This window comes from Neophocaena asiaeorientalis, unplaced genomic scaffold, assembly GCF_003031525.2.
Source record: "Neophocaena asiaeorientalis asiaeorientalis breed wild unplaced genomic scaffold, Neophocaena_asiaeorientalis_V1.1 scaffold363, whole genome shotgun sequence".
NCBI classification, from domain to species: Eukaryota; Metazoa; Chordata; class Mammalia; order Artiodactyla; family Phocoenidae; genus Neophocaena; species Neophocaena asiaeorientalis.
This window is the reverse complement of record NW_020172006.1, coordinates 180-14,092: the sequence shown is the minus strand read 5'-3', so window position 1 is coordinate 14,092 and position 13,913 is coordinate 180. Positions and strand designations below refer to the sequence as shown.

Below are 13,913 nucleotides of genomic sequence, written 5' to 3'. Positions count from 1 at the left end.
GTTTTCACTTCTATGAACATTTTTACGCATATATTCTAATACACACATGCAGAAGTTTCTCCAGGGTATGTACCTAGGAATGTAACTGCTGGGTCAGAGGGCATATTATTATCAAAATTACTAAAAATGTCAAGCTGTTTCCCAAAGTGGTTATACCAACCTTTACTACAACCAATGTGTATTCTGAGTGTTTCTTTTATGCCACATACTCAAAACATGATATAGTCAGACTTCTAAATTTTTGTCAGTCTATGTGGTTTTTAATATGTATTTCTCCGATTACAGGTTGAACACTGTATGTTATGTTCACTGGCCAATTGATATCTGCTATTGTTCAAACCTATTTTTTTATTCGGTTGTCTGTCATTTTCTTACTTGTTCCTGTTTCAACTTTAAAAAACTTTTAAAATTAAAATATAACACACACACACAAAGTGCTCAAAACATAAACACTGATTGAGGATTATCACAAAACAAATATCTTTGCAATTTTTGACTTCGTAGGTCAAAAAACTGAACTTTGGCAGAATACCATAAATCAACTTCATACCGCTCTCAAATTCTACACCCTTCTCTACGCTGAGGGTTACCACTATGCTGACTTCTCACATTGGAGTTCAGTTTTGCCTGTTTTGAACCTCAATATAAATGGAACTCTGTTTTATAAACTTGTGTCAAGCTTCTTTTACTCAGTATTGTGCTTGTGAGCCTCATTCAACTTGTTATACGAGCTGTGGTACATCAGTGTTCATTGCTATCTGATATTCCATTATTTAAATATGTATATTTTATATATCCATTCTACTGCTGATGGACGTTGGGGTCTAAGTTTTAGCTATTTATAATAATCCTGCTATAAACATATATAACATAGGAAGAACACTCTTTGACATAAATCACAGCAAGACCCTTTTTGACCCACCTCCTAGAGTAATGGAAATAAAAACAAAAATAAACAAATGGAACCTAATGAAACTTAAAAACTTTTGCATGGCAAAGGAAACCATAAACAAGATGAAACGACAACCCTCAGAATGGGAGAAAATATTTGCAAATGAAGCAACTGACAAAGGATTAATCCCCAAAAGATACAAGGAGCCCATGAAGCTCAATATCAAAAAAACAAACAACCTAATCCAAAAATGAGCAGAAGATCTAAACAGACGTTTCTCCAAAGAAGATATACAGGTTGAAAGGCACCAGTCTTTCAACTGAAAGGATGCTCAACATTACTCATCATTAGAGAAATGCAAATCAAAACCACAATGAGGTGTCATCTCAGAATGGCACCTCAGAATGGTAAAAAATGTGTGTGTGTGTGTGTGTGTGTGTGTGTGTGTATGTATGTAATTTTTGGTGTACACATTCAGGGATTTCTACTGGGCATATGCCTAGGAGCCAAGGTGCTGGATCATAGCGTATGCATAAACTCAAGTTTAGTCGTTTTTACAAACTCTTTTCCAAGGTGGTTATACCGATTAACACTCCCATGTGCAGTGTATGAGTGTTGCTTAGTAGCCTTGCTAGTCAGCCCTCGGTACCATAAAGTCTTTTTTATTTTAGCCATTCTGTTGAATACGTAGTGGTATTTCATTGTGTTTTCAATTTTCATTTCCATGATGACTAATATAGATTGAATACCACTTCGTATGTTTATTGGCCATTTGGATATAATCTTTTGTGAAATGTCTCATCCATTTTTCTACTGGGTCTCCTACTTTTTTTATTGGTTTGTAGGAGGTCTTTCCATATACTAGTCTTTGCTTGATTATACGTGTTGTGAATATCTTATTCCACTCTATAGTGTTATATGTTCACTCTCTTTATGGTGTCTTTTTATGACCGTAAGTTCTTAATTTTAAGATTAAATTAGTGTTGTCTGTGTCTTGTAATAATGGTATAGATATTTATTCATTTAGGTATTCTTTAATGTCTGTAAATGTGTTTTATAATTTCTTCCATATATAGGTCTTAGATATTTATGCTAGATTTACTCCTAGGTACTTCATAAATATTTTTAGATGATTATCATAAGTAGTAATTTTTAAATGTCATTTTCTACCTGTTTGATGCTATTATATATAAATACAATCATTTTTTTGCAAACTGCTTTTATATAATGTGACTTTACCTTTTAAAATCTCTTCTAATAATTTATTTGTAGAGACTTTAGGTTTTCCCTATATACATTTGTATATCACTTGTGAATATTTACAGTTTTGTCTCACCCTTTTTAATTCAATAATTTTAATTTCTTTTTCTTGCTTAACTGAGTGGGCCTGGTCCTCCAGTACAATATGAATAGAACTGGTGATAACAAGTACTGCTATCTCATGCTCAGTCTCAAAGAGAAAGCTTTCAATGGTTCATCACTAAGTGTTACATTGAGTGTAGGATTAAAAAAAATTTTTTTAAATAATCTTTATCAGATTAAGAAGCCCTCTTTTATTTCTAGTTTGCTAAGAGTTTTTAAAAATCATGAATTAATATATTTTATCAAATACTTTTTCTGTATCTCTTGAGATAATCATATAATTTTTGTCCTTTAATCTTTTAATATAATTTTCTAATACTGATTAATAGTCTAACCAACTTGATACTCCTGGGATATATCTAATTTAGTCATTATGCTTTATCCTATTTTTGTTTATATTGGCTGATTTGGTTTGGAAATATTTTGCCTAGGACTTCTGCCTGTTATTTTAACTCTTTCAAACTCTCCTTACTGGTATGAAAGTTTTGCTTGCCTCATACATGAGTTGGAGAGTATCTCTTCTTTTTGTTCGATTCACTATGAGAATCTGTGTAAGACTGGAATTATTTCTTCTTTTAATGTGTGGTAAACATTCTAGCAAAGTCATATTTGCACACAAATTTCTGACTACTTATTGAACCACTTTTCATTGTTATAGGACAATTCAGGTTTTGTATTCTCTGTACGTTTCTACAGGTTATACTTTCTTTAGGAATTTGTCCATTTAAAAAAATAAAAATGAAAAATGTAAATTTATTGGCATAAAGTTGTTCATAATATTCAATTAACTTTTTAATGTCGCCAGGATATGATGTGATATCACTTTTTCATTTCTTCTTTTTTTAATATTTATTTATTTTTTGGCTGCATCAGGTCTTAGTTGTGGCACGTGGGATCTTTCATTGTGACGCACGAGCTCACTAGCTGTGGCATGTGAGATCTCACAGTGCCCGGGCTCATTAGTTGAGGTGCACAGGCTCTCTAGTTGTGGTGCGCGGGCTGCAGACCACATGGGCTGATTAGTTGTGGCACGCGTGCTCTCTAGTTGTGATGCACGGCCTCAGTAGTTGTGGTGCGCAGGCTTAGTTGCCCCATGGCATGTGGGATCTTAGTTCCCCGACCAGGGATCAAACTGGCATCCCCCTCACTGCAAGACGGATTCTTAACCACTGGACCACCATGGAAGTCCCTTCATATCTGATATTGTTTGTGCTTGCCTTTTCCCCTCTTGATCAAATTCACCAAGGGTATGTTAATTTTACTTGTCTGTTTAAAGAAGCAATTTTTGGCTTTGCTGATTCTCCCCCATAGTATATTTGTTTTCTATTGTATTCCTTTTTGCTTTTATCTTTCACTTCTTGAAATATATGCTATATCTTTCCTTTTTGAGCCTTTTTTTCCTGGTACACACATTTTAAGGCTAGATATTTCCCTCCAAATATGAATTGTGCTGAATCCAATAGCTACATTTTTTAATGTGGCTATTCTTTTATATACATATATATATATATATATATATATATATATGTTTTGGCTGCTCTGGGTCTTGGTTGCTGCACATGGGATCTTCGTTGAGGCGTGCGGCATCTTTAGTTGTGGCATGCGGACTTCTTAGTTGCGGCATGTGGACTCTTAGTTGTGGCATGCATGCGGGTTCTAGTTCCCTGACCAGGGATCAAACCCGGACCTCCTGCATTGGAAGCATGGAGTCTTACCCACTGGACCACCAGAAGGTCCCCCCAGTTTTAACATGTATTTATTTTCATTGATTCAATTCAAAATATTTTCCAATTTCTATGATTGGAAATTTCTATATTTCTTTGATCTATATTATTTAAAATTATATTACTTAAATTCTAACATAATTGCATTACAGTCAGAAATTATATTCTGATTACAGTCCTATGAAATTTGTTAAGACTTACTGTATGAGCAAGTATATGGTCAATTTTTGTAAATGTGGAAAAACAAAGTGTTTCTGCAATTGTTGGGTGCAGTATTTTACATTTGCTCTATAGGTCAAGTTATTTAATCAAGCAGTTTAAATCTTCTATATCTTCTTGAGTTACTGAGAGTTGTGTATTAAAATCCCCAAAGATTATAGATTTTTCTATTTTTTCTTCTAGTTCAGTCATTTTTTTCATTATATATGTTGAGGTATTATATATATTAAAGGCACATACAAGTTTTAAATTAATACAATTTTCTGAACTGAATACTTTTAATACTACAAAGTAATCCTTCTCTATCAATAGAAATACTTTCCCCTTAAAGTTTATTTTGTCTGTTATTAAAATAACTATACCATATTTCTTTTGCTTAGTGTTTGCATGGTATATATATTTTTCCATACTTTCACTTTCAACCTTTCTATATCCTGATGCTTTAGGTGGACTCTCTTATAAGGCCCTGCTATGACTCCTGCCTACTACTTGTGGTCTCTCTATTAAATGGAATCCAAGAAATATGTATTGAGCATTGTACTAGACCCTGTGGACATCATGGTCTGAGTAAAGGGTTAACTAATATCCAGCCTGGGATGATGTAGGCCTGGCTGTGTATGACCTCAAGTCTTCCAGCCTTGAATACAACAGTTAAGATAAATGGGGAATGTTGTGTCTGCTTTAGTTGTTGTGAAGGATTGCACCTAGGTTGCAGGCTTGGGGCCTGCATTAGAACAGTATAAAAGATGCCTATTATAAAGAATGGTAGGGGAAAAAAAAAAGAAATAAAAAAGGGGCTGTAGCTTCTGCATGTTACAGTGACTTCCACTACACTTAGCTCTCATCCCTGGCAGATGTACACAACTTATGTGGATGAGAGGGCAAAAGAAGCTGTGTATAAGGATAGCGCTGAATCTCCTGATGAGATGAAAACGTTACACTTGCTGTATCCTCGACCTAGTATTCTACAATAGAGCTAAGTAAAACATAGTATTAGAGGAAAGCCTATTAGAGACTGGTTGCCCACCTGAATCAATAATTGCAGCCATGCTGCTATAATCGTGAACAAGAAAGGCACGATCCCTGCCCTCACTGCAATTACAATCTAGTAAAGAGAGGTATAAGTAACCAGGCAGTTAAAATGTAGTATTTTAACTCTGACAGGGACTGAACAGAGTATTTCTAAGCACATAGGAAGGCCACCTAATCCAAACTTATGCAGATCAGAAAGACTTCCATGGACTAGGGATGTAATGTACAACATGAGAAATATAATTAACACTGCTATACGTTATATATAAAAGTTGGTAAGAGTAAATCCTAAGAGTTCTTGTCACAAGGAAAAAACATTTTTTAAAATTTCTTTAATGTTGTATCTATATGAGATGATGGATGTTCACTAAATTTACTGTGGTAATCGTTTCATGTTGTATGTAAGTCAAATCATTATGCTGTACACCTTAAACTTATACAGTGCTGTATGTCAATTATGTCTCAACAAAACTGGAAGAAAAAAAAGAGCTTTTGGAGGATTTAATATTTAATTTTATAACTGAAGTATTAGTAGGACAAGCGTTATTAATAATAAGAAACATTAAGAGAAGGTGGAAGACAGTAATGGTCATAGCTTACATTCTGGGGACTAGAAAAATTAATGCTGTCTAGAATATATTGTTGGAGAGAAGAGTGGGAAAAATGAAGTCAGAAAGGTAAGCAGAGGTCAAGTCTGGCTTTTCAAGTCATGTTAAGGAGTTGGACTTTATCTTAAGAACAATGCAAAGTCAATGTAAGTTTCAGCAGTAGCTCAAAATGATCACTCATGTATTAGAAAGATGTCCCTGTCATGTTCGGTGGAGAATGAATTAGGAGAAGGCAAGACTGATGGAAAACAGACCACTGACAAAGTATTGCAGTGACCTAGGTGAGACATGGGGCCTGAACTAGGGTAGTGTTACTGGGAAAGGAGAAAAATGGATAGATTAGGGAAATATTTAGGGCTTAGACTGATAATTAATTTGATATGTGAGTTAGTATAAGTTGGGAAAAATCAATGATAGCCTGGTTTATGACTTAGGCAGTTGGGTGCATAGTGAAATTGTTTATTGTGTTAAAGAATAATATGAAAAGAAAGACAGGGGATAAAAATGTTGACTTCATTTCTGGATATGTTTCGAGTTTGAGGTGTCAGTTAGATATCCAAGTGGAGATCTCCAGCAGGAGTTGGATATCTGGGTCTAAACCTTAGAAGAAAAAACTGAGCTGAATTAACAGATTTATGACTCATCAGCATAGAGAAGTCAAAAGAAACGGATTGTTTAGGGAGTATGTTAAACATAACAAATGCTGGATAAGAACGTATGCACTGGAAGTGCAATGGGGATTTTTCAAATGAATTTTCTTCTCTTCACAAGCACCTCGACCCTATACATTCTGATTCTCCCCTAGGAATCTGAAGCAGACCCTGCTAGTGGCCTACTCAGTATCTATTCTTGCCTCTGTCTTTATAGAAGACTGATTTTATTAGGCTGGCAATATGTCCAGCTATAAAATCTAGATTTCCCAGGCTTTCTTGAAGCTAGAGGTGCCCACATAACCTTTTTTCTATGCATATTTTAAGATAAGTCATTTTTTAAATAAAAAGATAATAGAATACATACATTTCCACTCCCTGCAATTTTTATCTAAAATATTTTTACAAGGAATTTTCATATCTTTCCATATTTAATAATTTTTTCGATCTTCAAACTCCAAAGACTATAAAAATATTATTAGTGTTTTCTCCCTGCTAAAGCATCATAGAAATATGCTGTGTGTAAACTGAGACCTGGTATTTATCCTTAAGGAGCCTATAGCCTAGGAAAAAAGCATGTTGTGTTTTTGTTTATCAGTAAAAAGAAAAGTATCTTGAGCAAAGTAGAAAAACAATTTTTTGTTCTGTGACTTGGTATTAAGATGCCTGTGTGGAAAGATTTGAAGATAGATGAAACAGAGAGGTAAAGAGGGCAAATTAAGTGGGATGGGGCTGTAGTGTGGGACCTTGGAAACTGTAGATATACAATAATTATTTTGATAATGAGGGAGACTGACTTACAATATTTCTTCAGAGCTAACATTCTCCACTAAGGAATAGACTCATTCCTTATGGTCTATTCCTTGGATTAAGCCAAAACGTGGAAAGGAGTTCCAAATAACTGACCAGTTTATTTTCTAGCAAGTATTGGGTTGGTCAAAATGTTCGTTCCGGTTTGTTCGTAAGATTTCACAGACAAACCCGAACAAACTTTTTGGCCAATCTAATACTTATGAACACCGACCGAATGACAGCCATTGGACGAGACATTCATTCATGATTCAAAGATGAAAAGACACCCTATTCCTGACCTCAAAGAGCTCAGTCTAATAAAGGAGAGACACATGTAATCACATATCTAGTACGTGGATCTGGTTTCTAAATTCCATTCTCCACTCAAAGAAACCAAGCCTCCATGGAGATCAGGCCTGGAGCAGGGAAAGAACAAGATGAGCCAAGAACATCTTCTTGTGTCAAAAAGTAAGAGGTATTCAAAGAACGATGGGAACAGGTCAAAAGGACACAGACACCAGCCTGAAAGTACTCCACTTGCCAAATCTGAGACAATTATTTACACCAAAATAAACCATGATAGTAACATCATAACTCATTGAATAAAATAGGAATACAAGAGAGAGTCCATAGAAATAAAAATAAATTCAAAGTTTAATAATTAAGAGCATTTTCGTAAGTCTCAGAGTACTTTACTACAAAGTTCTTATTAATTATGAAGGGACAGAGAATAACTTTACAATGGAGAAGTCTAATAGACACTATCATAAGTCATCATGCTCCAACAGGTTGACAGTATACTTTCAAGTGGTTCAGGTGGAAAAGTTCTTTTTATCGTTCTTGCAGCTTTTCTGTAAGTTTGATATTGTTTAAAAATAAAAGATATTTAAAAGATGAAGAAAGAATTCCATACTAACCCGCTAGAATAATTATTAGCTTCACATCGAATGTGCAGAGGGAGCTCAAGTCTTTCACTCTTAGGAGAAAGGCACTCGGCTCACCTGTGGTCACGAACAGTTTATTAGGGTGGGAGATCAGGTAGGGATTTGTGGATAAAGCCCCAGTGAGTGGGAACCTATGGTGGTAATAGGTAATGGGATTTCGGCATTTGCAGTTTGTAATGGACTCATTCAATTGCCCAAACATAGTAAAGAGAACCTCTAACAGAAAAGCCAAGGGCTGCAGTTGGGGGATTCTAGATTTTTCTACCACCTCATTACTGCCTCAGTACATGTCTTTGAATAAGTCACTTCATTTATCTTAGCCTTGGACTCCCATTTGTAAAATGAAGGGACTGAACTAGGTGACTATGGTTTCATATTTCTATAATCATAGTCAAAATAGGGATGTAAGAGGCATTTTATTTTGGGAGTTAATATATAAATTTATTCTCATATGATAAGGCTAAAAGGTTGGTGCTTCCTACATACGTAGAGGATAGTTTAAATAGTAGTAAGCTAAATGTAGATATTACTTTTTAACTATAAAACAATTTCATAAGTCTCATAAGGCAATGTGGTCTATTGGTAAAAACATAGTTTTTGTAGGTATATTCAGAACTGGTTTAAAATCTTAATTCTGTCCAAACTATACAGCCTTCTAATCCATCCTACATACAACTGCCAGAATTATCTGAAACAGATATTATAATCTTATGCCTCTGTCAATGGCAAAATCATAAGTTTCAAACTCTAGCATGACAGCCAGTGATTCAGTTTGGTTCCAGCCTTCTTTCTCTTCTCATGTTCTGCAGGATCTCGTATTTAGCACAGGATTTCCCAAACAGTCCCCCAGAATACCACCGTGCTGAGAGATATTAAGAAATATTCAATAAAAAAGGGTTCCATGGTCAAATAAATCCTGCTCAAATGTCATTTCCTATGTGAAGCCTTCCTGAAATCCTTCTATAAAAATTACTTAATCTCTTTTTATTCCCAAAGTACTTCACTTATATTTGACTTCGGGCAGTTTTTTGAACTGATAACCGAATTGAGGTTTACTTAAAGTAAACCACAGCTATACCTAAGTTTTACATATTCAGTCTTCACATTTTTCCAAGTTCATTATTGCACAAAAATCTAAACAGTATTTTTCATTCTTTTGAAAAACATCTGACAATAAATTAGATTCCAAAGTAATCTGTTATAATGACATATCATATCATAAAAGCAATATGGGCTTTGGGGGAAAAAAAAAAGACCTGGTTTCCATTTCCAGTTCTGCCACTAACTAGTTGAGAAACACTGGGCAAATTACTTAACCCCTTCTGACTCTCAGTTATTTTACCTATAAAATGAAGATAATTCCTAAACAGGTTTGTTGATAGTTTGGTAAGATAATGAGTGAGTCAATCTATATAAACTATATGAAAGAATATATAATATTTAGCACATAGTAGATACTAAAAAACATCATCTTCTTTTCCAAGTGTGCTTATACAGTGTTTCCTTCTACCCTAATTTGTAATAAAATGGCACAAATGAAACATAATAGAATTTTTAAAAATCTACCTAAATTCCTGTTTTTCAAATTGTTTACATAGTGTTCTTTCTTGCAAATCTTGAAGGTCAAATTAGAAGGGGTAGTAATAAAATACTGGTATGTCACGTCTAGAAACAATCTTTCAGAGACATCTACTTTGGCAAAAAGATTTTAAGCAACAGTACTCTTTGAGACATTAGATGAGATCTCATCTGAGATATTCAACTCCTGATTTGTCAATTAGCTACTTTAAGAGGGTTCAATAACTCCTTAAATGTTCTTTTAGTCTATTCTCATGTATGCTTTTCTTTTGTTTTCTTTCTTGAGATATGTTGGTGTTTCTATTGAATGTGACAGCTATGTGATCTGTGTATTATCCTTTACAAGGCCATCAAAATGAATAAATGGCATTTGGCTCTCTTTTGGAGATGTTTGGATCACCTTGGATTTAATACAGTAAAGTAGAACTGTTATCAGTATATTCTCCCTCAGGGAAGCTAATCTGGTTAGTAAGACAATCATCCTTCTTGTGACAGATACTTTTAATTGTACTGTCACTACTTATCTCTCTAGCTCAACTCAAATATCTCCTTTTAGAAGTTTTCCATGATCATCATAGGCAGAAATTTATGCACATCTTACTAAGTACTTTTAGTATCACACAGTATTAGTATGTTTATTGCCTTGTGCTTTGCATTACCTTAATTATTTTTATATAATCCTTGTGAAATAGTACCTTTCCTTGTTTTGAACATTTTACAGATGAAGATACTGAAGAATAGGTACAGCAAGAAATTTGTCGGTGGATAACAAAATGGCAAGAAATAGAGATTCTGAACTTCAAGAAATCGAAGTGGTAAGAAATCAAGATTCCAGTCTTAATCAGAGCTCCTTTAGATTAGACCACATTGCTTTTCCTTCCTTTTCCATTATTTTTAAGATCTTGAAAAATATTGTAAATCTTGTCACAAATTTCAAAACAATTTTCTACTTACAAATTCTAAAACAATTTTTCTAAGTTTCTACACATAAAAATATCAAGTTACCTGAAAGAATTGAGAGTAATACTCCAAACTTGGACAATTAGAAGATTCTCAGAAAAAGTTCTCTTTTCTTAAGAATGATACCCAGAAAATAATTAGGGAAAGATTTTTTTTTAAGCCTTAAGTATAAATATCAATAGAAAGTATCAATTCTAATTACTTTACAGACCAGCATAGGATTAGATTAGACATTTGAAGCAAAGGTCTCTTTAAATAAAACTTTACAAAGCAGCGAGGAATACTATTGTATCAAACTAGTGGGCTATTTTCCTTAACTTGTTCTTCAGTACTAGAGTAATAGTTTAGCTACATGCACTAGGTGTATTTTGTAATCCTATTTTGAGTCATCTAAACACACAGACTGTACCCTTGCCTACATTAGTACTACTTTTACATGTTTATTACAAAACGTATATACTACAAATACGTTTTTACAAGTCAATCTTCCTGACCAGATAGTGAGTTCTTTGAGACCAGCAGCCATGTCTTATGTGCTTTAGTATATTAATATTAGTTAACATTTACTGAGTGTTTTACTATGTGCTAAGGTTTAAATGCATTATTTCATTTAATACTCAGAAAACTATAGGAGATTATTATACCGACTTTAGAGGTGCGGCCTATGAGCTCTATAAGAGCAAGAGACCTCATTATTTCACTCACTTGTACATCTCCTGTGCCTAGTACAGCACTGGGCATACTGAAGGCACTTAAAAAGTGTTTGCTGAATAACGAGGAAACCAAAGCTCAAAGAAGTTAAGTAACTTATCCAGAGTATACTGTGAATAAGCAGAGAGACTAGTTTGAATCCAGGTCTGCCTCACTTTGGATCTTAAAAGTCTGTGCTCTACTGCCTCTTTATTTCCAAATTCCAGCTCAGAATTTGGTAATGAGAAAGTACACAGTAAACACCTGATGAATGAATGTCTTACCTTCAGATTGCTAATCTACTTCACCCTAGCATTCCTTTACTTCTTCACTTCCCTATCCTGATTTTTAATCTCTAAGCCTAGGATATAAGCCATAGTTATAAGTTTTCATCCTGCCTACCTTCCTATCATACACAGATATCTAAGTATCTTCCCTATACACAGAGAAGAAAATATTTATTACCGGAAAAACACATGGAAATTGCAGCATGAAAAGTTATATGAATAGTTTGTTCCTTTTATTACATAAACACAGTGTCAAATAAGTCAAAAACAAAAAACAGAAAACTGAACGGTAATAAACTTAGAAAACTTAATTCAAAATTTCCAAATTTTGTTTTTGTGGTTATTATTTTTCTTTCTTATAAAGGCAAATAAGAAGTTTATAAAAACTGAAGTATTCTTCACGTAAATAAACTTCATTTTTACACTGTGTCAATAAATATTTCTAATAAAGGGGTAAATATATAATGACATCACTTCTAGCTATAATAAACAGGAAAGTGAGGATGCCCCACCCCCCATAATATCTACATTAGTACATCTACTTTCAGCTGGCCTGTGGAAAAAAGCAAAGCACAATAACGTGGATTTGGAATTTATTTCTTCAAGAAACAGATTTCAGGTGATATTGTCTAGTTTAAGTTTAAAAGATTATAGGAACATTTACCTTTTTATATAAGCACAAAATATTCTAAAAGTACAAGGCCTCTAATCCTCCTGAAATGTGTGCTTGTTTGCATGCTTAGTTATTTATCCTTTATCTATCTACCTATCATATCTATCATATCTATCTATCTATCTGTCTATCTATCTACATGCTTTGTTAAAAGAAGGATGACAGGGGTCAAACAAATCTAGTTACAGCCCTGGCTCTGTCCCTTAATAACTGTGTAACTCTGGGACAAATTACCTAGTATCTCTGAGCTCATTTCCCTTAAAATATAGACAGTAATTCATATTTTGTAGGACTGCTGGGGAGATTAGGGTCTATGTAGTAATAAGCATAGTGACCAGGCACATCATAGCACTCAATAAATAATAGCTCTCTTTATTTAGGGTCTGATACTTCATTTTACTCTGGTTTCATTCTAGGATGCACTTAAGTTATTATTTCTTATACCAAAGTTTCCTATGTTTGTTTCCCTCAATATAAATAATCGTCCACCTCAAAAAACTACTTAAAATACGTTAGACTGAACATTCCTTGAGTATTTTCCCCTTATCTTTTCTAGAAAATAATGTCATAAAAAAGACTGTTTACATGTGCATGCGTATAATGCTTCCTGGTTTTTTTTCTGCTTATAAGAAAAATGTTGCATCTGCATGACTATCTACCAATAGCCAGTGCGGCCTGGGCATTGACTATTCTTGGTATATTCCTATTTTGCTTACATGTGCTTCTGTAGGAACTTGTTTGTAATCTCTGTTTTAAACACTGTTCTTTCCTAAAACATCTACCATTTCATTTACTGAAGTTGTATACGCATATAATTTACTAGAAAAGGAAAACACAAGGCAGGTTAAATAATAAAATGTGTAATAATTTTTTAAAATTACCTGATGGAATACAGGCTCCTTTACCTTAAGGTAAACCTGAAAAATATTAAAAGAAATACATGTAAATGAAGTGCATTACAAAGGGGAAAGAAAACCTATTCCTGCTACTCTGCAAATCTCAAACGTCTCCTGCTTCCCTAGTCTTGCTTCTTAGATCTGACTCCAGCCATGTAAAACCAATCAGATTAGGTGGCATGCCACAAAAGGGCTGTTACCTACAGGTGGGTGTGCCCCAGTGCTCATTTCATCATGGAAAACTAAATGTTTCAAAGCTGTTGTGGATTACTCTGGCCTCTTGGCCTCTGCATCAGCATCAAGGAGAGGCAGAGATGCGTGGATAACTCATGAGGGCTGAAGAAGTTATGCTGACAATCCCTGCAGCAGATCTATTCTACAGCAGCAAGAACGCTGGACTTAGAGACAGGAGCTAAATTTCAAACTGCCACTTACTTGCTACATGCCTGAGCAAGTCACTTAACCAAGAGACTCATTTTTCCTTATCTGGATAATGGGAATAATAGTGGTGAGCAATAATAAGCCAAAATATGTGCAAGTGTCTAGCACATAACATGTGCTAATAAGTTAAAACATTTAAAACAAATTTCTTGTCCTTTCTTCTGC

The 13,913-nt window shown here is 34.3% G+C and overlaps 1 protein-coding gene across 1 annotated transcript in view; it reads right to left on the bottom strand.

Moving 5' to 3' along the window:
• The window catches only part of LOC112402601 (alkaline ceramidase 3-like), a gene marked incomplete at its 5' end in the record, with an annotated part of 53,010 nt that extends 39,673 nt beyond the window's left edge, over window positions 1-13,337 (bottom strand). Inside the window, one exon of the mRNA XM_024749620.1 lies at window positions 13,293-13,337. Within this exon, the coding sequence (XP_024605388.1) occupies window positions 13,293-13,337 (45 nt within the window). The remainder of the gene's footprint in view (window positions 1-13,292) is intronic.
• Between the last annotated feature and the right edge of the window lie 576 nt (window positions 13,338-13,913).